The 25,053-nt window shown below is 39.0% G+C and overlaps 1 protein-coding gene across 2 annotated transcripts in view; it reads right to left on the bottom strand.

The window, feature by feature from the left end:
- Window positions 1-2,167: 2,167 nt before the first annotated feature.
- LOC307035417 (CD166 antigen homolog) overlaps window positions 2,168-25,053 on the bottom strand; it is a 34,516-nt gene continuing 11,630 nt past the window's right edge. Inside the window, exons 2-16 of one of the 2 annotated variants that reach the window (XM_079674706.1) lie at window positions 12,674-12,780; window positions 12,228-12,447; window positions 12,033-12,097; window positions 11,526-11,613; window positions 11,138-11,311; window positions 9,642-9,766; window positions 9,395-9,527; window positions 8,976-9,088; window positions 8,759-8,885; window positions 8,106-8,227; window positions 6,115-6,247; window positions 5,346-5,375; window positions 4,770-4,881; window positions 3,994-4,129; window positions 2,168-3,878 (exon numbers count right to left, since the gene is read on the bottom strand). In XM_079674706.1, coding sequence (XP_079530832.1) covers window positions 4,027-4,129; window positions 4,770-4,881; window positions 5,346-5,375; window positions 6,115-6,247; window positions 8,106-8,227; window positions 8,759-8,885; window positions 8,976-9,088; window positions 9,395-9,527; window positions 9,642-9,766; window positions 11,138-11,311; window positions 11,526-11,613; window positions 12,033-12,097; window positions 12,228-12,447; window positions 12,674-12,780 — 1,652 coding nt within the window. In that variant the 3' untranslated portion in view covers window positions 2,168-3,878; window positions 3,994-4,026. The remainder of the gene's footprint in view (window positions 3,879-3,993; window positions 4,130-4,769; window positions 4,882-5,345; window positions 5,376-6,114; window positions 6,248-8,105; window positions 8,228-8,758; window positions 8,886-8,975; window positions 9,089-9,394; window positions 9,528-9,641; window positions 9,767-11,137; window positions 11,312-11,525; window positions 11,614-12,032; window positions 12,098-12,227; window positions 12,448-12,673; window positions 12,781-25,053) is intronic. The other variant, XM_079674707.1, reaches the window with a different exon arrangement.

Here is a 25,053-nt window from a genome sequence, read left to right as displayed (position 1 = left end):
ACATTGAATAACCTTACTTTTTGCTTGTGACACTGATAATGCTGTTAACACAAAACCCACTCATGAAGATATTGTTTACAGAAGTTAAAAGGGCTCCAATCCTTATTAAGATTTATTCCGTCATTCTCAAAGTTAAAATACTTATTTGTTTCAATTCTGTAGGTCAAGCACTTTGATAAGCACAGGTTCTGTTCTCAGAATACATTCAACAGATACAGTATTTCCTTGATCCCAACACTGCCCTTACATTATATGACCACAGGATGGCAGCAAAAGCTTATTTTGTTGAGACCATCTGATGAGGAGGCCCGTGATTACATTTCTTCGTGTACATTGTATTTGGAGATGGGGTATGGTATCAGCTATTGGCGGCAGAGTAGAAGCTGAACTGGTTAAAGTTAATAAGTAACCCTACACAGAGCTATCACTGCCGCAGTCATGGGGCTGATCCAGCTGGCAACATTGATGTGTAAATGATCTTGCGGTTAATGTGATTATCTGACAAATACCATTTTCTTTTGGAAAGTCCTGGTGTCTTTGCCCTTGTAGGCCTTAATGGCATTAAATGCAGAATCAATTAGATCAAACATTACTGCCTTTTCTGCTTCATTCACTGGATTTTATGCTTTTTTTCACAGTGCTATCCACTATGGCAAAACCCTCCAGAGAGACCAGGAGAGTTAAATTAGATTCCTAAGATTGTCGTTGTTTGACATAGCAATGAATTTAATGGAGTTGAAAGAACATTATTTCCCTCTGAAATGTGGTGGAGCAAAGGGGGAAGAAAAGGAAAGAAAGAACAAGTACCTACAATGTAGGCTTATTCACAGTACTTGAGTAAATGTACTTTCCACTAAAGGTTAATAGTGAAATGGTATGAATCAGTGGCGTAACTATCAACGGTGCAGCCGGTGCAACGCATCGGGGCCCAGAGCCGGCCAGGGGCCCATGCAAAATGGCATTGACCGAATCACCCAGTCTTCAAAGTAACCAAGCAACCTAAATGATTCTAAGTAATTTTTCTGTCCAATGACCTTGCTCCCTTTCATGTCATGTGATACCTTGCGTGACGAGCGAACAGTTTAATCAACCTGTACTGTACTGTACAGTAGCTAGCAGCAGCAAGTTCGGCAGCATTATAAAAAATGTAATAGCTTGAGTGTATGTCCGTGCGTGTGTGAGCGCATCAGCATGCGCTTATGTTTTGGGCGATGGGGGGCCCAAAACAATATTTGCACCGAAGCCAATCACAACCTTGTTACGCCACTGGTATGAATGGTTTGAATCTGGTATGATCACACACATCCATCAACGTACTTGTTTCCACTTGCTTGTCACCCTGGCAATTTAGGTTACTATGTCCCAGAGGTGGAAGAAGTACTCAGATCTTGTACTTACGTAAAAGAAGATGTACCAAAGAGTAGCAATACTATCTTACAAGTAGAGTCCTGTAATCAAATTGCTACTCAAGTAAAAGTACAAAAGTATTAGCATCAAAATATACTTAAAGTACAAAAAGTAAAAGTACTCATTGTGCATATATCCATTTTGGTACAATATAAATTACATGTTGTTCTTAAAATTATTGATGCATTAATGTATTGTATGAATTACTTTGTATTCTGCATGGTAGCTTGTGAATTTACTCCAGGTAAACTCAAGTCTTATTTGAGTGTTGATTATATTTCACATTATTAATCCATACCTGTAAAGTAACTAAAGGTATTAAATAAATGTAGTGGAGTGAAAGTATATTATTTACCTCTGAATTGTATAGAAGTACAAAGTAGCATATATTTAAATACTCAAGTAAAGTACAAGCATCTCAAATAAGTACAGTACTTACTACGTAAATCTATTTAGTTACTTTACACCGCTGCTATGTCGGTACACACACTATCTCTCTTGAAAGCGACTGCTTTTATGAGATTGTAAACACATAATATGATGCAGTAATAGATGTAATGCAAAATCATATGTTTAACTTGTCTCAGTTTTGTGCCAAGAGATGTGAAATTAGTCTTCATTACAGAAGTATACTGTATGTTGCCCTTTTGTTAAAACATCTTCTCCCACTATTTGCAACTATTTTACTGCTCTGTCATGTTCAGTCATTATATATTATTTGTGCAATTTTCACATATATTTAGCATGTATACAAGGGAAAAACTGTTCCGTGTTGTTCTTTATTTCAAAACAGGAAAATGTAACATCAAAATTAATATTCAGTGGACATAATTTTTTCAAATGTACACTTTATTTTAAACAAAAGTACAAAAACAAACATCAGGTATTTACAATACTTGCATGGCAATGTTCACTTTCTTTGGTCATTCTTCCAATTTGATGGTTGTACACATGGTAGGCAACAAACAGCTAATAGGAGGTCTGAGATGATCACATGCTGAATCTATTATTCAACAGACCCTGGGCAACCTACTGACGACTCACAACTTAATTACATGTTTGTAGAGCCTGCAAGCAACGTAACAACGGTTTCAATCCAAGTTATGAATTATGTGACAATTATTGAATTTGCCTACCAGGAAATGTCATCTTGTACAATATAAATAGCAAAAAGAAAATAAATTCACATACTTCACAATTACATCCTGGGTTTGATACAGTTTCAAATTTAGTAAATGCTCCTGAAGGGACCAATTTTTTTGACATGTACAGCTACGCATATTCCATTGTATTCTACATAAATCTGACATGAAAACATGAACCCGAGTGCACATGACAAACTGAAGCAGTTACAGGTAGATTTTCAAAAGAAGGCAAACATATAATGGCGGCTACTTTGACACAAACACCTTGTCCTCTTTATGTGCTCCCTTACAAATGAACCCAGAGCTACAATCATACTTCAACACTGGTGAAGCACACACATATGAATCCACTGACAGCCTTTTGCCTAAAACATCCTTTCCCTGCTACAGGCTCAAGGACTTCTTCTTGCATGAAAACGAACAATGGCTTTATGTAAAACAATCTGTACAGCCAAATGATAACCAGTTATATGAGGCGAGTTATGCTATACATTCTGTCAATAATCTACCTGTTTGTGGTATACAGTGGTTATGTTGAATGTACAGTCCTTTTGAAAAAAGAAACAGGCAGATATGAGCTGAGTTTTTTTTGTTTCTCCCCTGGTTACTTTGCACACAATCAAAAACCAAAACCAACAAATCAGGTGATGCCAAAGAACTCTGTGGCACATCGCTTACGTCCTGCAACATGTAAATCATATTACCATCTATAACTAATGCAGAGTATAATATACCCAAAGCCCTTTCAGGAATCTCATCTCTATTTCAACATTTTTTTTTATACCTGAATGAACAAACTGAAATCAATGCACAAATAAACAGATATACTACAGTGATTGTTGAAGGCAGAGGTCTTTTGACTGTGATGGCGTGAAGCTAAGAAGCAATGGTGTCCCAATGTCCCTGCTATGTCTCCAAGGGCCAAAGAGTCAGACTAATTCAGGCCTACACATCCTTACAGCAAAGGCAACTGGGCTAGTAGTTATTCTACTTGCATCAACTACAGTAACAAAACCCAAACTTCTTTTTCCCCAAATTCCATTCTAACAAACATGAATCCTAAGAGTAGACAAGTTTACACATGTATCAGTAGTGCAGACAAGTTATGTATATCACATACAGTATCCATTCATCTTTTTTTTAGGTTAGGAGGGGTGAGGGTTTGAGGAGCTCAGGTGGATTGGGGGGGGGGGGTTGGATATGTAATTTTAGTAAAATGCTCCCTGAAACCAAATCCAAATCGTTTTCATCCCAATGTACAGTCGTGGTTTTTTTCCCCCTCAAATAAGGAGGTGATGAGGAATGTGCAAAAGTTCCATGTTCTCACTAGAATGAAAAACAAATACAATGAATGTTATTCAAACAAGAATGACTGTGTTTGTATTTATTTCATTATTTATGCATTCATTATTTGGGGAAAGTGATGGAAACATGTTTTTACCTTTCACATTCCCACAGGATGTTGCCGTTTCTTTTACACCTCAGCTTTTTGGCTGTTCTCCTCCACTTTCTCCTCCAGTTTTTTCTCCTCCTCAGAAGAGCCGTTCTCCTTTTCCCCAGTCTTCCAGCTTCCTTGCCTGTTTAACATAAAACATTGTTACCTGACATGCTGACAAGCCTTTCCTCTATAGGTATTTGCAAGAAACCCAAACACTATATGGTATTATTGTGTGGACTTCACATGGATAGAATAATATCTTAAGTCCACTAGCACTTAATGGAAGCTACGCATATTCCTGCACTTCGATTATTTAATTAAATTAGCAAGCTACAAGTTCATGATCAATCAAGAGCTAAACGCCTTAATTTGGCAAATGCATGGTTGATTACTAAGTGGGTAAAACAGACAACTGTGCGAAGACCGAAAGTTCAAAGCTGATTCACTGTGGTTAATTGTTGTTCGTTAATTCAGTTAAAGGAATAGATGTAAACAAATCAACATTTATAGTGTGCGCTCCATGTATATTTGGTGGGAACTTGGTGTAGAAGAGTAACAGAAGGGGACAATCGATATCTGTTTATTTGCTTGATTGTTTTCTGCTGCAATAATACGTCTCAAATGTATACATCTATAGCTGCTAAAATATACTGAATAATATTTGTAAAAAGATAATTTAACCATGCACCTAAATAAAATCATAATGCACCTTTAGAAAAGCTAGGATCATTACGTAACAGCATAATCATTTTGTTGAAAGGTCAATGTTGACTACTTACTTGAATTTCTTCACGTAGACCAAGTAGGCCAGGCCTAAAACTAGAGTGGTGACGATGAGGGCGACAACAACTCCAACCACCAACTTGGTTTGGTCATTCTCATCTGTTGGAGCTGTAAGACAAAACAGGAACATGAGAGATCTGGGAGAAACATTCACTCAGTAGAAAACTCCAGCTTGACTGGATACTTATACAGGGAGGAAAAGAGTCATTATTTGCAATAAATGCATTGATGTATGGTCACATCCGCACTGCGTATGGTTATGACTCATTGACTTAAATGTTAATGACGGACATTCTTAGTTAGTGATTAATTTCATCAGCCAACGGGATTATGGACAATGTTGACATGTTGTCAGGATGCTGGTAGCTCCACTCCTCTCATTCCTTCATCTGTGTTTTATTAATGACCGAAAAAATTGTCCAAAGATGATTTCAGTTTCAGATTCAGTTGCAGAGCCTAAGGCGAGGTTACAAATATTTAATCTTTCAGTGTGCAACATTTGATTTCCCCATAGTCTTTAACTAACCCACCTTCCACCGATTCTTACAAGCAAGAAGACTGCTACAACTTACCTTTTTTATCCATTCTCACCTCCTCAATTACTGAAATCAGATATGAAGTAAAATTAACTGCAAATCAAAATAAAAAAAAATGAAAGCAAACTTGAAGTCCAGAAAAGTTTAACCACTCTACTTCTATTCTACTTTTGCATGCAAGTACTGCAGTTCCAGAGAGGGAACAGATAAAGTCCAGCATCCCAACATATACACCACGCAGTGAAGGGGAAAAGAGAGGTGAAATGCTATCTCAAACACGCAGGAATGAGTAAGCAAGAGAAAGCAAAGAATGATTTTAAAACTGCAGGCTTTGAGAAAACTGTGTACAAAGTGATACGTGCATGCATGAATAAGATTGTTACAGTGATGATGTGAGAGAAGTAAGTTCTTTACTCAAGAATAAAATATGAAATACAAATTTCTACATGATGAATTAACGCTGTATGGGTGTCTTATTAAACATGTACCTCTTATTTTTGCCTGGTATGGACTAAAATGGTGTATTACTGTAGGTAACTTCAAGTAAATATATCAGAAAGCTTTATGTCAGTTCATAAACATTATTTATTTGTAATAATAAATCTGACTGATACCCATTTAAACAGCTTTAATGTACATACCTGCTAAATTATAGTAGTTTTTGAACAATAATGTAAAGTCAACATGCAGACAGAAAGAGTGAGTTAGCATTTTAGAAAAACATCTACAAAAGGAAGATCACTGAGTTAGTTTAGAGCAAAAAGCGGGGAGAGGCGAGTGGACTGTACTACCACGTTGTACTTACTGGATGACACATTTATAGTTTTGGTAGCCACGCCAAGTTCATTGGACACCGTACAAGAGACAGTCAGATTCTCAATAGGCACCACTCTGATCTTTTGTGTTATCTTTCCATTGACAAAGGGACTCTCATCAATCTGAATGGTAAGGGAAAAAACACATTAGTATATACGTAGGATATCTAAACATGTCATGGCAGCATCCGGACTAAAACCACCAGACTCAGCGACAGTTTCATCCCACAGGCAATAAGACTGTTAAACACCTGAACCGTTGAAACAACATCCTTAATATTCATCTGGCTGCTACTTAAAAATTATTTATCTATATATCTTATTTCAATAACTTGCATATAGACTCTTATTTCACTTTTTTACTATTTACTGGCACTATATTTTCTGTTTATCTGTGTTTTGTGTTGCTCTGTTGGAGAAGCCTGTGACACAAGATTTTCGGCATAACTACACTGTAGCTATGTTCGTATGAATAAATAAAGAACCTTGAACCTTGAATGAGTGTTTTTTTGTACCACTAGGGGGCAACGTTGGATTGATATGTGACTCAGCCTTTCCATGACAAAGACACCGCATGTGTGCCTCTGGGATATAGACACTTGAGTCTCAGGGGAAAGCCCCAGACACAAAGACAAACTGCCAACACCCTATTTCAGGGTCTTCTACGTGTACAGTACAGGAAGATGTGGACATCTTGGCAATTAATGAGCCTGTGTTCATTCCTTTTCATTGCTATCTTTTGTGAATTAGGATGGGACGAGAGAACAAAAACTTAAACTTTGACTGAATTGTAGTTTGTATGTTTTGTCCTTTTTATCGAGTTGATTCATAATGACTCACAGGTTTAAGTTTGGAGGTTAGACATTGACTGAAAGAGCTGAAAAATAGTGTAACCATCCTACACACACCCTCAGATTCACATGGAATGTAAAATGCTTAATTGAGCAGTTCCGCCATCAGTGCACACAGGTACACCACTGAGACAAAAGAGAAAAGAAATGTCCAATTGGAAGCCATTGTCTTTGTGACAGTCTGTAGCGAAACACTGGGTTTCAGCCTCAGAAAAAATAAAGAAATGTTCTCTTTCGAAACACTGAGCTCACCCGTCTAGAATGTTTGGAGTAGATCAGTGTGGTAGCCGGGGATAATACTAACACAGCAAACTGCTCTTCACACAACAGGGAGGGAGAAGTCACTCAGTGGCACGGCAAGGCATGAACTGTCTCAGGGCCGAGATACTGAAAAGTCTCAGATCTTTTATCATAAGCTTAAACAGAGTCACATCTTCACATCTCTGCGGGTGATATTCGTAGGTTTGTTTTGATGAAAATGCCATTAAATTGAAACAACTAGAAACATCTCAGTGGTTTGTCTTCACTGCTAAAGGAGCCATTAGTATATTTCAGTGGAAGAAAAAGTATTTTGTTAAGAAGTTGTGTGATGTACCTAACACCTAAAATAACACTTTAATTAATCAAAAACGTTGTACCTGTGTAGATCCAGATGAAGCCAGATATTGCATGCTGCAGATAGAAATCATCTACAATATGCCTTGAATACTTTATAAACCATACTTAGACACTGCTGCCTAACTGCTGCAGTCAATGTACAGGAAGACCAAGGACAGAAGATGGATTTCAACCAGTATTGATTTATCATTCAAAGAGGGACCGACAGAAACATTGAAAGCCTGCTGAAGGATCTCTTAAAAAAGTAATTTGTCATTGGAGGCGGTCTTTTAATCGTGACATTCAGGACATATTTATGGACATAATATTATGTTATTGTGTGAAATCTTGAAATGGTTTCACATACCTGTATTTGATTTCTTTTTAATGTTACATGATAAAGGATAATGCCGCAAGAGTATGTACAGTATATGTGTGTGTGTGTGTGTGTGTGTGTGTGTGTGTGTGTGTGTGTGTGTGTGTGTGTGTGTGTGTGTGTGTGTGTGTGTGTGTGTGTGTGTGTGGGTGCATACCAGGGTGCCGTTGATGCTCCAGGAAACAGCTGGCTTTGGAGAACCTTCAGCCTTACAAATCAGTTCTTCATGTGTGCCATCTTCGCCACGCTTTTTGGTCAGCTCTGTGATCACCGGAATACCTGCAACAGGACGTAACCCTTCAGATACATCTGAATGAGTGCACGTGTGGCGTGAATGGTTGCATTTCATTCAAGCACAGACACAGAGTTGTCTGATGAGGAACTCACTTGAGGGATAGTTTGACATTTTGGAAAATACGCTTAATTGCTTTCCTGGATCAGATAATTGATACTACTCTTAGTTCTATGGTAGGTATTACGCTATGGCCAGCAGTTGGTTAGCGTAGCTTAGCATAAGGATTGGAAAGAGGGAAACAGCTAGAGTGGCTCTGTCCAAAAGTAACAAAATGTACCTAGCAGTACCTCAGTTTACCAATTACACTTTGGGTTGTCTGAATGTTTAAACATCAGGATATACCAAGTTATTTAGGCTATGTTTTTAGGCTGATTATGTTACCTGAGCCCAAACCAAGGCTTGCTTATTACTGCTCTTACCTGCTGCTTTGTGGCAAAAGTGGTATACATCTTCTCTAATCTAACTCTCAAAAACAAGCTACTAATAATATATCCTAAAAATCTCTGAGTTCTTACCTTCAACAGTCAGCTCAAGAGAGGCTTTTTGGTTGAGGAGCCCAAGCGTCACCTCACACTCATAAAGGCCAGAATCAGCAAAAGTCAGCTTGGCAAACTTGGGCTCTTTGTCCAATTTAACATTGTCCTGTATCAAATGAAAAGGATGGACTGTCAATAACAACCACACACTTTTCCTACTTGATTCAGGCTTTGTTGTATAAAAGATTGCTTTTACCTTTGTCCAGGAGACCTTTGTGTCTCCGGAGGAATCAATCTTGAGATTTGGATGCAATGCTTCACCGGCACTCTTGACGATATTTCCAGAGGGGATTAAATTGATGTCTAGGTCTAACAAGAGAGGAGAGGGTTGTGAATAGATTGTTCAGAGGCCTGACAAGGGTTGAAACATTCCTGTCGTTAACCACACAACCCTGCACTTGGCTCAATGCCCTGCAAATGCAGCTTATTAGAGGCAGTGTATTTGACACAACACTTTCCTTCACGAAAAAAAAGAAGAAAAAAAACAGTAGGACTTTCTTTCATCTAGCAATAAACATAGCTATAAAGAAAATTACATGCGGGAAAGGTAAATGTGCTGACAATCATGCTGGCTTGTGGCCAAACTGCATACTACACCATGTTTTGGTCCCTTACAGTTCACTGTGATGGCCTTGGATGCTTCCATTGCTGGGTCATCAACGAGAGAGCATTTGTATTCACCAGTGGTGTTGCGAGAGACATTAGTGATGGTGTAAGAATCATCGTTTTCCACTTTCACCATCTCTCCCTTCAAAGACATACAATGGCGGGAGATTAGCCTCATTGAAAAGACAACAACACATTAAGCATGAATGGAAGACATCTCTGAGTGCCTCAATGAGATATTGATAAGCACCTGTACCTTAAGGTGGAAGTTAAAGGCGGTTGGAGCTGGGTTTCCATCAGCAACACACTTCAGGGTCATACTGTCTCCTTCCACCAGAGAGTCTTGAGCAGTGACCTGAAGGATGAGGTTCTCTGTGGAGTCTGGGCAGAAAGTAGGAGATGGAAAGTCAGAGGGCTACTTAATGAGCATGTTCCCCTAACAGCTGACTTCAGAGACACACTGTGTCATCACACTACAGAGAGCTCTAGCTTTCTACTTCAGCAGAGGCAAGACTCTTCACACTTCTTGTGAGAAAGTGTTACGACAGTGATACATTTGAATTTAAAGTCTGCACTTAGCAGGTAGCATGAATATTTAATGCGGATTTAAAACAAATTCTGTCACCATGAAAGTTATCATTACTGTTTTCTTCTTTGTTGTAGCAGTGGGAAAGAATGACATAAAAACTGTTAATATAGTCTATAAAATTACAGCCTGTTTCCACTACAAATAGCTTGTATTGGTCTTTGTAATGAGCTTGTGGGTCAGGAGCTGCTGCTCATGCAATCCTGAAAAGCCCAGCGAGATGTTGTGTGATGTTGAAAAACATGACTTAAAATTAAAGTCAGGCTATTCAATAGCCGTTATTCTTATCTTTTACTCCAAAATATTTAATAAAAATATGAGAAAATCACATCACAGTTAAAATAATCATACCCCGTTAAATAATTAAGGCTCATAATTGAAAAAATAACCACTGTTTCCCTATTCAAAAGTGAAAAGGGGAAAGAAAAAGCACAGAATTATTTTTTGAAATCAGCCTTGTATAACATGTTGTGATTGATTTTCTACAAGTGGAGAAACAGACTGGTGCTGTTTTTTTGTAACCTTTCATGTTTCTGCCAAATTAGACTGCAGTCAGTCACAACCCACTGGCTTGAAATCTACAATGCTTTGTTTATTTTTTTAAAACTTGAAATAGAATTTGAAATGTCTAACCTTCATCAGCATTTGGATGGCTACCAAAATACCCAGGGTGATGGTCAAGCACGAGATGCATGTGCCATATTTTGGTTGTCTTAGTAGTATCTTCTTTAGAAATATGATGATTACATAACCGTAGTTGCTAGCTTGCAGATGGGAGGATCGATACCACTCTAATATCTTCTCCATTAGATATAATTATATTGCGATAGACAGCTAAGCTCAGCAAAAAGCTTGGAAAAATCCAGGCTGGCTCTGCGCAAAGTTAAACAATTCACCTCCTAGTAAATCACCAATTAACAAGTTAAGATGTATTCATTCAATGTATACAAATCATATTTGGACATGCCAGGCTAGTTGTTTCCCTCTGTCCCAAGTCTTAATGCTAAAAGCTAAGCTAACTTTCTGTAGCGTTATCTTTACTCTGCTGACATCAGAAAGGTATTGTTCTTCTCATCTAACTCTCAGCGGGATTTTGTGTTATAGCAGCTTGAACAGTTTAGCAAGTGTTTTCAGGGTGGGTTGTTTGCGTAGCCTCGGGGACTCACAGGTGATACTGAAGGTTACTGGAGAGGACACGATCGCTGCGGCCAGAGTGTTCTTAGTACTGCAGGTGAACACGGCGTCCGTGTCTTCCTTTTGCGCAGAGAACTCAAGTACGGAGGAGGTGGTCGAAAGGCCAGTCACATCGTTCACCAGCAGCGAGGCCTGGATGGAAATCCCTAGACAGAAAACGAACAACTTTGTTTCAAAATTGCGACATTCTCACTTGGCAAGTGCAGCACTGAAGAACAATGTACAGTAACTGTTTCAGTCAGAGAGAATAAATACATCTGTGTATGTAATATTTCTTAATGTCAACTCAAACCCTAAAGAGTTGTTTTGTTGCTATTACTAATTATAATCTTCCAACAGATTGAAGAATAGGCTACACACCTTTTCCATCAGCTTTCAGAGTTGTGTTGTTTTTCAGCCATGTGATTTCTGCCGCTGGATTGGAGTCCTTGGCAACACACTTTGCGAGCTAAGGTACACAAATAACACCTTTAAATCATAGCAAATACCTGCACACACATATTGAAAAACAATCAATGTTTAATGCATGTCAAATAAATCTGCATCTCTTTAAGTGACTAAACATCTGAGCAAGTTATCTTTTTGTAGCACCCTTCCGGCATTTGAGGACTTAGTTGTTTCTACGCAACAGACCATGAAATGCCCCGAGCTCTTCTAAAGCCACTCAGATCCTCTGGGTATTTTAATTGCAGTAAGGGGGATTCTGCTATTTACTAATTTATGAGAATCACTTCAAAGAACTCATTACTGTAGTAACATGGCCTCAGCTATGCCTCAAGATACCTTTGCTCAAGTGCGGGATTTCCCTTGATGGGCTGCTGCTTAAAATAATGTATGTATAAGCAATGTTTATCATTAAAAACCCACCTTTGTAAGTTTGCCAATTTCTAGTTCCTCCGCTTTGTCAGAGATCTCCAGGCCTTCCGGCGTCTCTGCAATTCATAAAAAAGAGTGCAGAGTTAATGTGGGTGATTTGTATACCGCAGTCAGTTATTAAACACCTCAACCAAAGAAATCCAAAAGAAGAAAAAGTTATTTAAGACGATAGAAGCTTGTACTCACTCTGAATCACCACATTAATTGGATATTCTGTGATGTCTGTGATATCAGAGACCACCATGCAGGTGAAAGTGCGTTGGTCACTCAGCTTGGCGGCAGACAGAAGCAGGCTGGATTTTGCAGCCATGCTAACACGGCCCTTGTATTCATCAGTGGTCATGATTGAGACATTCTGGTCTCTCCGCTTGACCAGCAGGTCTCCTGAAAGACCCTCACCTTTGTCCTGGAGAGAAAAGCAGAGTGCACTTGTTACATATCTGTCACATATGGCACTGGCATCCATTTCAAATTAAAAGCACACAGTGTTTGCCCCGATTCATGCATTTTATTATGAAGAGACAGATGCTTGGCACTGCATGTGCACTCAGACTGGGCGTGGTTCAGACATGATAAGTGGGTGTCAGACGGACTCCACCATTTTGAATCTATTGACCTCCACTGTGACTTACATATTTCCATTTAGTGATCAGGGTGTCCTCTGCATTCACTGCTCCATTGTTGCACGGGATTTCCAGTGTTTCCCCATACAGGCCAATAACCGTCACCAAACCGCTGACTGCGAAAGAGAAAAGCAGAGACACAATTTTCAATTAGTTTTGTTAACAGGGCTAATCTGGTTAGCTCCAACATAGCGTGACATTTTTTGAATGAAAAGTCAAATCTGTTATTATTGTGAGGGCTTCAAAGTCCCTTCTTTCTAATCATATTTGACTGGCCTACACCAATACCACTTAGTGCTCAGCTAAATACACTGAGAACAGCAGTTTCTATACAGTTCTGCTAATGTAACAACTCCCTTGGTAAAAAAAGAAAAAGAAAACCTCAATCGCCATGGAGACTAAGTGCTTGAGAGGGGGGATGGGATGAGGTTTCTCAATGGGCTGCCATGAGGGTTAGAGCCAGAGGCCTCTGGGGAAGAAGCGGCTGCCATGGAACGACTGAAAATGAGGTGCTGCTCAGTTTTTGGTATTCACATTCACCTCCGTGTGTTGCACGCACGAGTGGGTTCGTGGAGACGAAGATCTGACAGCTAAAACCCAAAACAGCTCATCAGCCAGTCAGTAAAGTGTGAGAAAACAAAGCAGTGGCCAAATCAACTTCCATCTGTCGGACAAATAATGTTTGTGGATTTTACAGGAAGAGTGCAAAACAATGAAGATGCTCAAATGTTCTGCGTGCATTCATCCACAAAATTGTCTGTTTATATTCATGCACAACAAAAAGACTACAACAAGTAAGACTGCAATGCAACTGAAGGTTTGGTCTCACTTTCCCTCTTAACTCAGCAGACCTTTCCCCAAAGTGGAGCAAAGATGGGGCGGTTAATTCATTTGCTTTGTGCGTGATACTCATTTGAATCCCTTTGAATGAAAGTAGATACTTTTGCTATGGTTACCATTGTCTACATTGGGACAGAGTAACAACTGGGACCCTGAAGGCATATTTGCACAGTTGCTTGTGATTTAAGGATGAGCACAAGCATCTCCTGCGTCCTGCTCCGGCTGTTATGTTCCCGTCACGATAAACTGCCTCTTGTCGAGTGTCATTTTCACATAAAGACGATTAAACAAGTTCATCAAATGCTTATGTACTTTTATGCAGCATTACTTTACTAAAGATACACAACAATGTCTGTGTTGACTCAAAGTTTGCCTCCAGTCAACACAGTCTGCTGTTAATGCCGTCCTTCTGCCACTCAGCTGAACAAGTTCACTCCCGACACTTGTCACTCATCTGTATGAGCCGTCAGCTTCAAAACTAAATCTAGTCTAACGCTGAGCTAACCAGAGTCAGTAAAGCCTGTCAGTGAAGATGCCAAACAGACAATTTAATAATGGGATGTTTTACAGGTCATGTTTTGCTGCCTTTTCTTTTCATTCTCATTCAACGCACGGCAAAAATAGATTATTTTCTCAAATTTTAAACTATTTATTCAACAGCCACAATAGCTAACACTAACTGTCTGCTCTTGCACACACTCAAGTAATGTGCGATATATTTAATTTCTTTACAAAAAGTGTTAATTTAAACAAATATATTGAACTTAATAAAAATGTTATAGGTCTCCTAATAAACTATAACACCTCTATACAACTAGTTAGATTGCTGGATGCAAAAATATCAGCATTTATAGAGACCAGGAAACAATAAACACACGGAGAACAAAATGGATATAAAAATGTATGTGGTCCAATGTTTGGTGATGACTAGAATAAAATCTTAAAGCTCTATCTGTGAGTATCAAAGCATTGTAACCCACACACAAAAAAAAAACAGATACCGAAAGCCCATCACCCCCAGAGACACTATCCATGCATTTCAAAAAGGCTCGGGGATGTTTAATAGTGACAACACGGACAAAACAAAGCTCGCCACATTTCAACAGATGACAGTTGTACCAGGAATTCTTCACCAAAAACAGGGTACAGCTGTCACCTGTCAACTGCAGTGCAATTAAAATGACGGATTCCTCCAATTATTCATGATTTGCCACACCTTAAACCTACATTTAAATGATTTGAAAGCCTATTAAGAGTCTTTCTCCCATCCAGATTTGTACACCTCTGTCCGATCCACCTGAAATAGAAAGGCAGATTGCTGGTGTGAACACAGCATGCCCATGCAGCTGTCCTACACTGCCTTGGTTTATCTTTCTGATGTACATTGCTTTTAATAGAACAGACTCTTGTGTTTGAATGGGCTTTAGGCAGAGAAGAGTGCACACACTAGGTGGAAAACAGGAAATGAAGACATGGTGAATCTATTAGGAGGATGGAGTTAATGAGCTCTCTGTGCAGGACCTGGGCACACGTTTTGCATATGTGTCAAGTCCTATGATATCATGTTGCATTTCATATGTAGTGTTACAGTGGCAAAGATAATCTGTCAGTATCTAGATTATGTGCATCATATAATGTGTTCAGAATCTTGTTATGAATCACATTTGTCCTCGTTTGTTTTCCAGGTGTTCTCTCAGGAAAGAGTCCTGCACAACCTGGTCTTCCCAATCTTTCAATTGTTAAGTCAATAGAGTGAGTTGTATTCAGGTTACACTGCAAGAACTGCAGAGCCAGAAAGGTTATCACACTTCCTGTAAAATAGACTCCTTCAATTTCAAATTCAAATGAGCCTTTTTGAATATTCAAATACAGCTGTGTTCAGCCTCTCTGAGAACTTTAGAAGAGTCTGCATTAAGGAAAATGCTTTATCTGTACAGATTACACTGTTACACAATGAGAACTAATCACACTCGTGGAGTTGCAGAAGACAAAAGCTCCTGCTGGTTACTGAGATAAGGTAATCCTTCGCCACAAAAGTAGGTGAACAGTGTGACTTCACGTTTGCAATCACATGCAGGCCCTCAATGCATACGGAAGTATTATCACTTCCCAGTTGTCATGAGAGAAATGGTTACAGGGAGTCTAACTAAACCGTGTGCTTTGTTGTGTTTGGCCTAATTCTACGTCTACATTGCTCTACGTATTATTATTCAAAATAACAACTGCATTGTGTCTTTTTCCTTTTCAAACCTTATTAAAAAACAATATTGTAGAAAAGCATTGAGGCGATGTAAACCATTGTTATTGATTACAACAGATAAGGAAATATATTAGGTATCATATGTTATATTGAATTCACATGTATAAATAGAGCCGACACATGATTTTTGTTTGCTGAAGATCTTTCAAAGACGAGGTCATTTAGAGTCTGTCAATATTCATTATAATATAACTTGGGTTGTGAAGAGAGATGGTATTTGGGATTTGGTTGGAGTAGTGCTGTGTAAAATGCCCTTGTATAAAACCATGTTCAAAGCAGGGGTATCTGAGACTCAATAATCTTAAAACCCATCAGCTATCTGAATATCAATGATAAGAATTTGGGGGGGATTCTGGTCAATGAATTACACCTCTTTGGCTCTCCACACAGCCTTTTTACCTGCGTTAAACCAAAGCACGTTTAAATGGGATTGATCGACACTACACATATTACTAATGGAAACAAAAGTGCCTCAAGCAACACAATATTTTTGCTCCATTCTGTGATACACCAAACTGAAGTATTGTGCCATTAAAAAAAAATAATCTCAGCAGCAGATTGGGGTTAAGCATCACTTTATTCCAATGTGCTACATCTGTGTCTTTACAAATCCTTTATTGGCACTTTATCCCACTGAAACCAGAACTTGGCACACCAGCATGGATGTGAATTTCTTGGTACTTATGAAGCTTATGAGTTCTTACACTGGACACAGGATATTAGCTAATACTCTGGCGATGGTAAATCAAGCAAACGACAGGCGAGTGACAGAGACAGGAGGCGGCACCACAGGAGACACTTTCATGTTCCTGATTAAGGCGCCTCTATCCCGGCGAAGAGACAGGTGACGACAGCTCCGATATAAGCTCGCCAGGGAAATCAGCTACCTCCCCACACAGGTCTCTATATCCCTGTTTTGCTACCTTACGCTCCCCTATTTGTGTGTCTGTGTGTGTGTCTGAGTGTGTAGGCAAGTCATTTCAGTTGAAAGTAAACGTAGGCCGAAACTTATTAAAGTGCCTAAAATGAGGATTGTGCTGTGAGAGGAGATCCCATGGCGCATGTCCACAAAGACTTGATGGCAAATAGCCTTGCTTCAGAAGCGCTTCAGTGGCGAGGGGGCAAACAGAACCACTTCAGCTAGATCAATAATACTTGAGGAAAGGCGAGATTCTTATAGTGAACAGCGCTTGTCTAAGGAGCGAGAAATCAAAGAAAAGCTAACCTCCCGTGATATTCTGCTTCTCGTCCTTGTCTTTTCTTTAATAATTGAACAAGTGCTGAAACGAGAAGGGATCAAAGATGTAATAGGCTCTATAACTCATTACTAGCCGTCAAGAAAGAAATAGAGGAACCTCTGTCATGTAGAAAGATGCGGAAATGTTTCGGGAAATCCTTCCGTCTACCACCAGGTTCCCAAGAGCATCCTTTTAGCCATTTAGTATTAATTGAGGTCTATAAGCTTCTGTTTTGAAGACTTAACTCTTATGTTACAGATTACTATGAAAAGCATATGACTGTATTTGAATTCAGTTACAGTACAAGCTTAGGAGGAAGTGTTCCAGACCAAAGAGGGATTTTTTAAACATAAACCAAGCTACTTCCTCACTATCACTGTCTGTCTCTCTCTATCGAGGGGAAGGGTAGTAATCATGTCACTGATGGATAACTGGCAGCACACTTGCACAACATCCCTTTCACACAGTTTCTCTCTGCAGCAGGCTGAACCATGGAGGTACCATTCCGAATGTCAAGCTCTATAATTTAGCTTTTTTCTGTCTACTGTAATTGCCTGTCAGTGTTGTTACGGTGTAGAACTAAGGGCATCAGTTTGTATTTTATACAGGAGAGATGGTTGACAAAAAACACTAATGTCAACAGCTGAGAGACTCTCCATTTTGAAGCATGGGGATGCATGCAGCACACATTTGAATGTACGTTCAGCTCTGTTTGTAGCTATGAAAATAGGATGGGTAGGATGCATCGTTTACAATGTCAACCTCTTTGCTACTGACTTAAAAAAGAACTCAAAAAATGTTGAATGGATTGCATTAATATATTGTTGTTACAAATGTATAAAGGTAATCATTGGGCTGTCTTCCAAGTTGCTGCAATACATAATTATTAAATACCGTAATACATCTCGAAGAAATTAAGGAAATAACTAATTTATATATATATATGCCAAGGCGACTTCTTCAAACAACCCAAACACATTATCTGACTATCACCAACCCAAAATGTCCCAAATTGGGATCATTGAAGTACTTATTATCTTATCTTAACTTCACACTATTTGACAAAGAAAACCAGCACGTTCTCACATCTGAAGTTGTGGCCAGACAGTATTTTGTATTTTTGCTCTATAAATAAATGAATGCATTGATTTTTATATTTTCAAAGTTGTTGCTGAAGAATTAAAAAAAGTATTCCAGTGTTGATATTGACTAGTTTCCCTAAATGCATCGATTTTGCAGAAGTACGCAGCAGGCATGAGTTTGTATAAGTACTTTGGGGTAGACAAAAGCCGCATTGTGTGAAATGAACTGCAGAGTGTGTGACATGGAGATTTCAAGCCATTTCCCAAGCCTCATTTTCTGCCACACCATCTGTTTCAGGGCATAAAAAGCTACCCACCACCCTAAAGATGTCCCCCTGCACCCCTCTGACCTCCAGAAGGAGTAAAGGTCTTTTAGAGGGCAACACTCTGAAAAGGAGATCCCTTTATGGACAGAAACACTTAGGACAAAGGTTTCATTTTCTACAATGTTACTCACAGGCGCTATCTGCAGTCCAGCTGAACTAGGCCTGTCTAGTCTCTTTGTTTTTAATAACAACTGCAGATTCTTATCTACAGGTTTGAGAAACTGTGACAAAAATCTAACACATTTATTAGTTTATGACGGAAAAGAGTTTGTGATATTTCTCACATTTATATAACGCTGAATTGATGTATAGCCAGGAGACCAATTTATTTCTTGCACTTATTAAATTATATGATGTTCTCTGTGCAACACTTAGGCAAGATTTCTCTTTCAAGGCTTGAAAACTTCAATGAATCCACTTCCAACATTCAGATAACAGAAAAGTTGTTCAGTTATCACACTATATAATATAAATACATTTGGCCTTTTCTTTGGGTCCACAATAAATCATTGATTTATATATATTTTTTATGCAAAAATGCTGATGTTCGCTTGATTAATTGGATGAATTGCTACCTTTTGTATCAGATATGTATCAGATTATTATTTTATACTGTGATTTTGACATTCTTGTTTGTAGAAAAAAAAAGCATTATGATAAAAATTAAAAGCCTGCAAATGTTCAAAGCGTACACGAAGCAGAGTCATGTGTGTCACCTCAGGGCGAAACCCTCCTGTGTGGTGCTAAGAAGGAGAATGGACATCAAATGGAGAATTATGCAGAGTATACACCGCACAGTATTATTAGTCTGAGTCTATTAAGCATAATGGCTCTTTTCCCTCACCCCAGCAGCGTGGACACATTTTCAGGCCACCGTGAAACAACAATAGAGTTCATGCTAGGCAAACAAAACCACATGTTAATGCTGCATGTTATTCAGAAGGAAAAAAAGCAAAATGTGTATCTACCAGGTTTACAAACAGTAAGAGAGCAGTAGCAAAGATTAGAGATGTTCAATGATCCTTAATCATGCACCTTTATACTTTAAAGTACAGAACAATGAATAACCTAATTTGCTTTACACTCTCTTCTCACTAGATATACAATACACTTCTAGTTCAAATTATTTTGAGACACATACATAGCTTTTTCCCCCTCAGGCAAAAAACAATGTTCATTTGCTGCATCATGTGTGGTCACAGACACCTCCAGACGACAACAGGAGGGAACAGGGCTAATGCATCGCCTGCAGTTGCACCTGTCGGGTTCCCTTTGTTGCCTCGTGACTGAAAGTGCTGGCTCCATTTTCTCTGATTTCAGACTCGTCTCCATGACGGCCCTCAGTACCTGTGCAGACCTGCCGCTGAGGGATCAGGTTGCTGCTTCCGCCCCTCGTCGGGGATCGAGGCGAGAGGACAAAGAAAGAGAGGAGGGCTCAAGAAGGAGGAAAAGATTTGTTTAAGCCTTCGGGTGTTTTAAACAACTTGTGTAATTGATGGCATCTTCCCTAAAGAAATGTTATGTTGTTGAAGATAAATCTTTCATATCATAAATCTGTGATGTTCAATGCAGGTTTTAAAAGCCCTCAAAACATATTTTGTATTCAGCTTCTTAGTATGACAGATGGGGTTTCACAGGAAAACAATATAGTCGGGCTAAGTTAACTCAGTCTTGGGGCTATTTGGAAAATGATTAATTAGAAATCAGGAGAAACTTTTATTTGATTGTTGCTTATTTGGTCCAAGATTTTTACACCAAGTTTTCAAACACCATTTTTATCCGAGTATTTTTCATTTTGCAGGATTGGATTATTGGAGTTAATTTAGGAGAGTAACCAGTACATGTGTTATATCACATCTTGTTTACTTTAATGTTTATTCCCAGAATACCTGCTGACATCCCCTGAGAACAGACACAAATATTTGTTTCAGCTGTGGGTTATTGGTGTGTAGGTGAGGAGAATAATAGCACTAGAATAATAAGCCCAAAGGTAGCAGTGAGTCCTGCTCTGTATCTCAAAACACAGGATGACTTGTGACTGCATTGCATTCTGGTCCATTAAGGACCCTGTCTGAGTAAAATATCACCAATGTCTACATTCACTTTTTCTGAAGTAGTTGGATAACTATGTTATTCTAAGGGACTGGCATCTAAATGGATATTTCCCGGTGATGTGTTAGATAGTCAAGTTTCCATTAAATATCCTCGAGGCTTCAGTAGAAATATCTCAACATGATGTCTTTGTTTGACTCCAAGGTAATAAGAGAAGAAAACAGACCTCTGGCTGCCAGGTAGATTGGCAAAAGCTATTTCCCATTAGCCCCTCCATTGTAGACATCCTCTCGTACTTTTAACAACAAAGGGAATATATGTGCCATCCGAATTTCTGCATGATCGCTAATTGACTGACATTCAAGCTTTGAAGCAGGGTGGGAGATTTATAGATTACAGAAAAAGATTCAAGAAGTACTTGCATGTTCCCCTTTGATTAGCAAGTGATTTTAATATGGGATTTAAAAAAAGAACAATTGCCAAGTGTTTTTAATAAATGATGTTCAAGTTCCCTTAAATCAATGTCTCTCTCTAAAGATGCTGACAGCCCAATCAAAGCAGATCATTCAGCTTTGATTGGGCTTAAATTGTTCTGCAAAGCTCCAGCAGAGCACTGAATCCGATACCTGGGGAAAAGCTTTTGTTGGTACTAGAATTAATGGGGTAAATACATGTTACGATAAGGCTTAAGAGCATAGGTATTCAATTAGAAGGGACACACACACCTTTTTCTATAGAGTATCTGTGGGAACGAATGTATGCCTCTGCACATTATTAGCAGTATGACGGGTCATTTTGTTCCATTACTTTTCTGAGCGAGACAGATGAGAAAGATAAAAGCACATTACAAGAAGGGTGATTATCACTCTAAATGACTTGCCATGAGGTTTCCAAGAAATTGATCTTGTGGCGTGTTCCTCGCTTTACACTCGACCACACGAGCATTAGTAAAAACCCTCTTTAAAAATGTCATAAATTGCGTCGGCAGATGAGCAGCACGAGTGCGTGGACTGCTCTTAAGACAGCAGTCTGCTGCGGGAGTGATCAGGTGGTAAGTGCACTCAGAGATCTCGTCCATTATATCCTGAATTATATATTTAAAGGGCGCAGGCCAAGGCACCCGAGGGAAGAAGTAGTTGTGAGGGGCGGCTTGTGGGTGGTCTTGGGCGGACCATAGGAGGGCTCACGTCCTAACTATAAACATCCACCAACAACTCCCATTAACGTTGTTACCATTAAAGGCAACATTAGGCCATTAACAAGGCGCAGTTTCAAAGCTTCATGCTTATCCATTAACCCTTCCTAATGCAACTCAGGGCCTCACATTCTGAACATGACTTCATTTTCATGTTCCAGGAAGAGCTGACATTAACCCGACCAAGACTCTGGGTTTAAAGTCTACAAGACAGATTCTTCGCTGTCAGAAGCTGACACTAATGGGAGCTAATACCATTTCTCAACTGAGCCACAATGAGGTTTCTTTTCAGGTAGGAATACAAAATAGTTCTATCATTGTCAGAGATATTAAAGCTCACATGACTATCTGTGTAGTTGTAGTAATACATAACAAGACATTTAACTTTCAATACATTCATCTCTAAAAGGGGACTGCCATTCAGTGTGGCAGTCACTCGCCTGTCGTATTTTTTTTATCCTATGCTGATCTTGTTTAACAGTGTTTCTAAAGAACTGATACATCAAACCTTTACCAAGAGAATAACACATATTACATTAGATACATTTGTGTGTATTCTTGGGATTTTATTGTACAACTAGACTCACAACATTTCATTTTGCTTTTTGGGTTTAGCCTTGAAAACAGGTTGAACTGTTTAGGGTTTACTGTTGTTTTTAACACGAGTATAAGATTATTAGGCACTGGTAAATGCACACAGAGGGTAGCACTTCCCTTTTAAATAACCCTTTGTAGGCTATTTAATTAAAAGCACTTAGCAATCACTAAGAAGCGTAATCAAACTAATTTAGATTTAAACATGCAGGCAGACACCATAATGAAATAAATGTTTAGAGCCTAATAAAATAAAAGGAAGGGTTAAAGAGGGGCAGCAGATGGTGTGGATGCTCCAGAAGGAGTGAGTAATGCCTTTCACTAATGAATAAAGTGCCCTCTGAATAACTGAAGCGTTTGAACTCATATCCAGAAATCTAAGTTCAAGAAGTGAAGCCTCAAGTTGTTTGAACACCCCCACACCCCACCATCATGTCAGATGGGTTAATAGGCAATTTAAAAATATTTCTGACATATTAAAGACAACTTTCTTGACATCAAACTGCTTGTCGTTGCACCAGGTCTCTTCAAGAGCTATCACACCAGATGGGAGGTATCCGATTTTGGATAGGAGCCATAACATGCCCTTGTCACTTGCCTTAAGCAACTAGAGCAGGACTCACTTCCAGGCTAAGTGTCTGCACTCCAAATAATAGGTTGAGTAACATTTGTGATCAATTTTTATTATTAGCCTGAAGGGTCCTCAGCTATAACGTCATATTGCAATAGAAAGAGAGAGAGGAAAGGCTGGCACCGGAACAATAAGTTGATTAATTCATAAAGAAGGAAAATGTTGATATGTTCATGTCACTTTACGAATACAATTCAAACATGGTTTGACATTGCTGGTTCCAACTCAAATAAAATGTGAGGATTTGCTTCTGTTCTCTCTTTTATATAACTGTAACTACATTACATTTCTAGGCTTTTTCAGACAAAAGGATCCTTTTATGAAATTAAGATAGATGGATTCATTGATTAGATAATTTAATTAAAAATAATAAGATTAGATTTAGTAAGCCTTAGTTCTAAGGAATGTCAGTGAATAGTGAAGAAATGCCGATTCCAATTACATAGCAAAAGGGGATGTCTTCAAATGTCTTGTTTTGTTTGACCCCATTAAAGGGAGAAAAACAGCAAATCCTCATTTGAAAAGCTTGGTCTAGAGACTCGTTGGCATTTCTGCCTGAAAAATGACTAATCGCCAATCGTTTTGGCTCTTAATCGCTTTATTGAGTCGTTTATCAAGTAGAAATGTCAAACACTGTTTCAACTTTTCAGTTTTATATCGTTGAAAACATAATATCTTAAGCGTTGTGGACCTTTAAAGAGATTTGCAAGGGTCACATTGGGGTCTGGAAACATGTGATGGGCATTTCTCTTTATTGTCTGAAAGAAATGACAGCTGAATTGGTCATGATTATAATTGGAAGTTGCAGCCATGGCACAAAACCCACGCCCTCCTCATCAACTTTTATGGAAACAGACAGAGACGTGCAGAAGGTCAACATTGACACATCCAACGCACGATCAGACTGAAAGCATAGTAACACATTTGGTGGATTTGATTTACATGTTGAAATATTACTCCAGCAGCTTCACATGCCACTATTAGTATTTACCCACCAGCAGAATGTTTTTGTTCAAGTACCTGCTGTTGTGGATATTTTAAACTCGTCAATACTGTAAAGATGTACAATGAGAGTAATCAATAATAAACTGGTGAAAGCAAGCAGCGTTGTCTTGTTGGTTATTTATTTGAAGCTTCAAAGGTACATGTCTCACAGAGTACAGAGTAGTTTGCAGGAGTGTGCACAATAGTCACAAAATAACAAAGCTTATATACAAGATAGGGCGGGCAAACAAAGTTTTGTGTAGCATGGCAGAACGCCTCAGAAATCCACTTTCACGCGGATGTCTCATATCGCTATTTGGACACCTGGGTTCTTGAGCTATAGAAAGCACAACAGTCATCAAATTATGGAAGTTCAAACTTAGTGTGAAAAGGAGTAGTTTCAATATCAGCCCTGTGGCCTTGAAGCGCTTGAGAATAATAATCCTCATTAGAGTAAACAGATGAAACAGCAAATATGAAGAAATGGTACAGTAGTGTTAGACAATGCTTTCAGAAGCATTTGGTTTTAGCACATAAGTTAACATAAGAAATTGCCACTACACTGCATGTCAATTTGAACCACAAGTGCTTCCTTTCCTGGTAAAGCCACGCCCTGTCCCAGCCCCCATGCCTCCCTCAACAGGAAATCCTTCAAACATCTGCGGCTCATTGGGCCTGAGGGAGCACTTCTGTTTACCTTCATACTTTTTGAATTCACAAAATACAGGTGCGGGTGTTGCCTCAGGATAACAATATAACCTGATGCTACAACCCCTCCCCCACACTCCCCGTCAAAGGGAAATGGAGCCTTGTCTATACTAAAGAAAAACACACAGTCCTGACCATAGTGGTAGGAGGAGGAGCGAGATTAATCCACCCAGAGCCCATCACTTTTCTACGTGGGTAAACAAGAACGCATCCACTTATCGATCTTAAAGTGCTTCATTAGACGCTACATGAGCCATGGAATAATATTTCCCCAAACACAAAATGGATGATTAATGGAAATATGTGCGCTGGTTGTACTATTGTCTGATTATAATTCACAGCACCTGCTTTGCAATATCAATAATGCATGCCTTGTCATGCTGTAAACAACAGAAAATATTAACAGGTAGATATTTTTATTTGATCTACTCATGGCCTGTGTAGCTTTCATCTCCGGTAATTGCTGTGGCAAGGCCGAT

Source organism: Notothenia rossii (assembly GCF_949606895.1).
Source record: "Notothenia rossii genome assembly, chromosome: 4".
In the NCBI taxonomy this organism is placed as follows: domain Eukaryota; kingdom Metazoa; phylum Chordata; class Actinopteri; order Perciformes; family Nototheniidae; genus Notothenia; species Notothenia rossii.
This window is presented reverse-complemented; position numbering and strand designations above follow the sequence as displayed.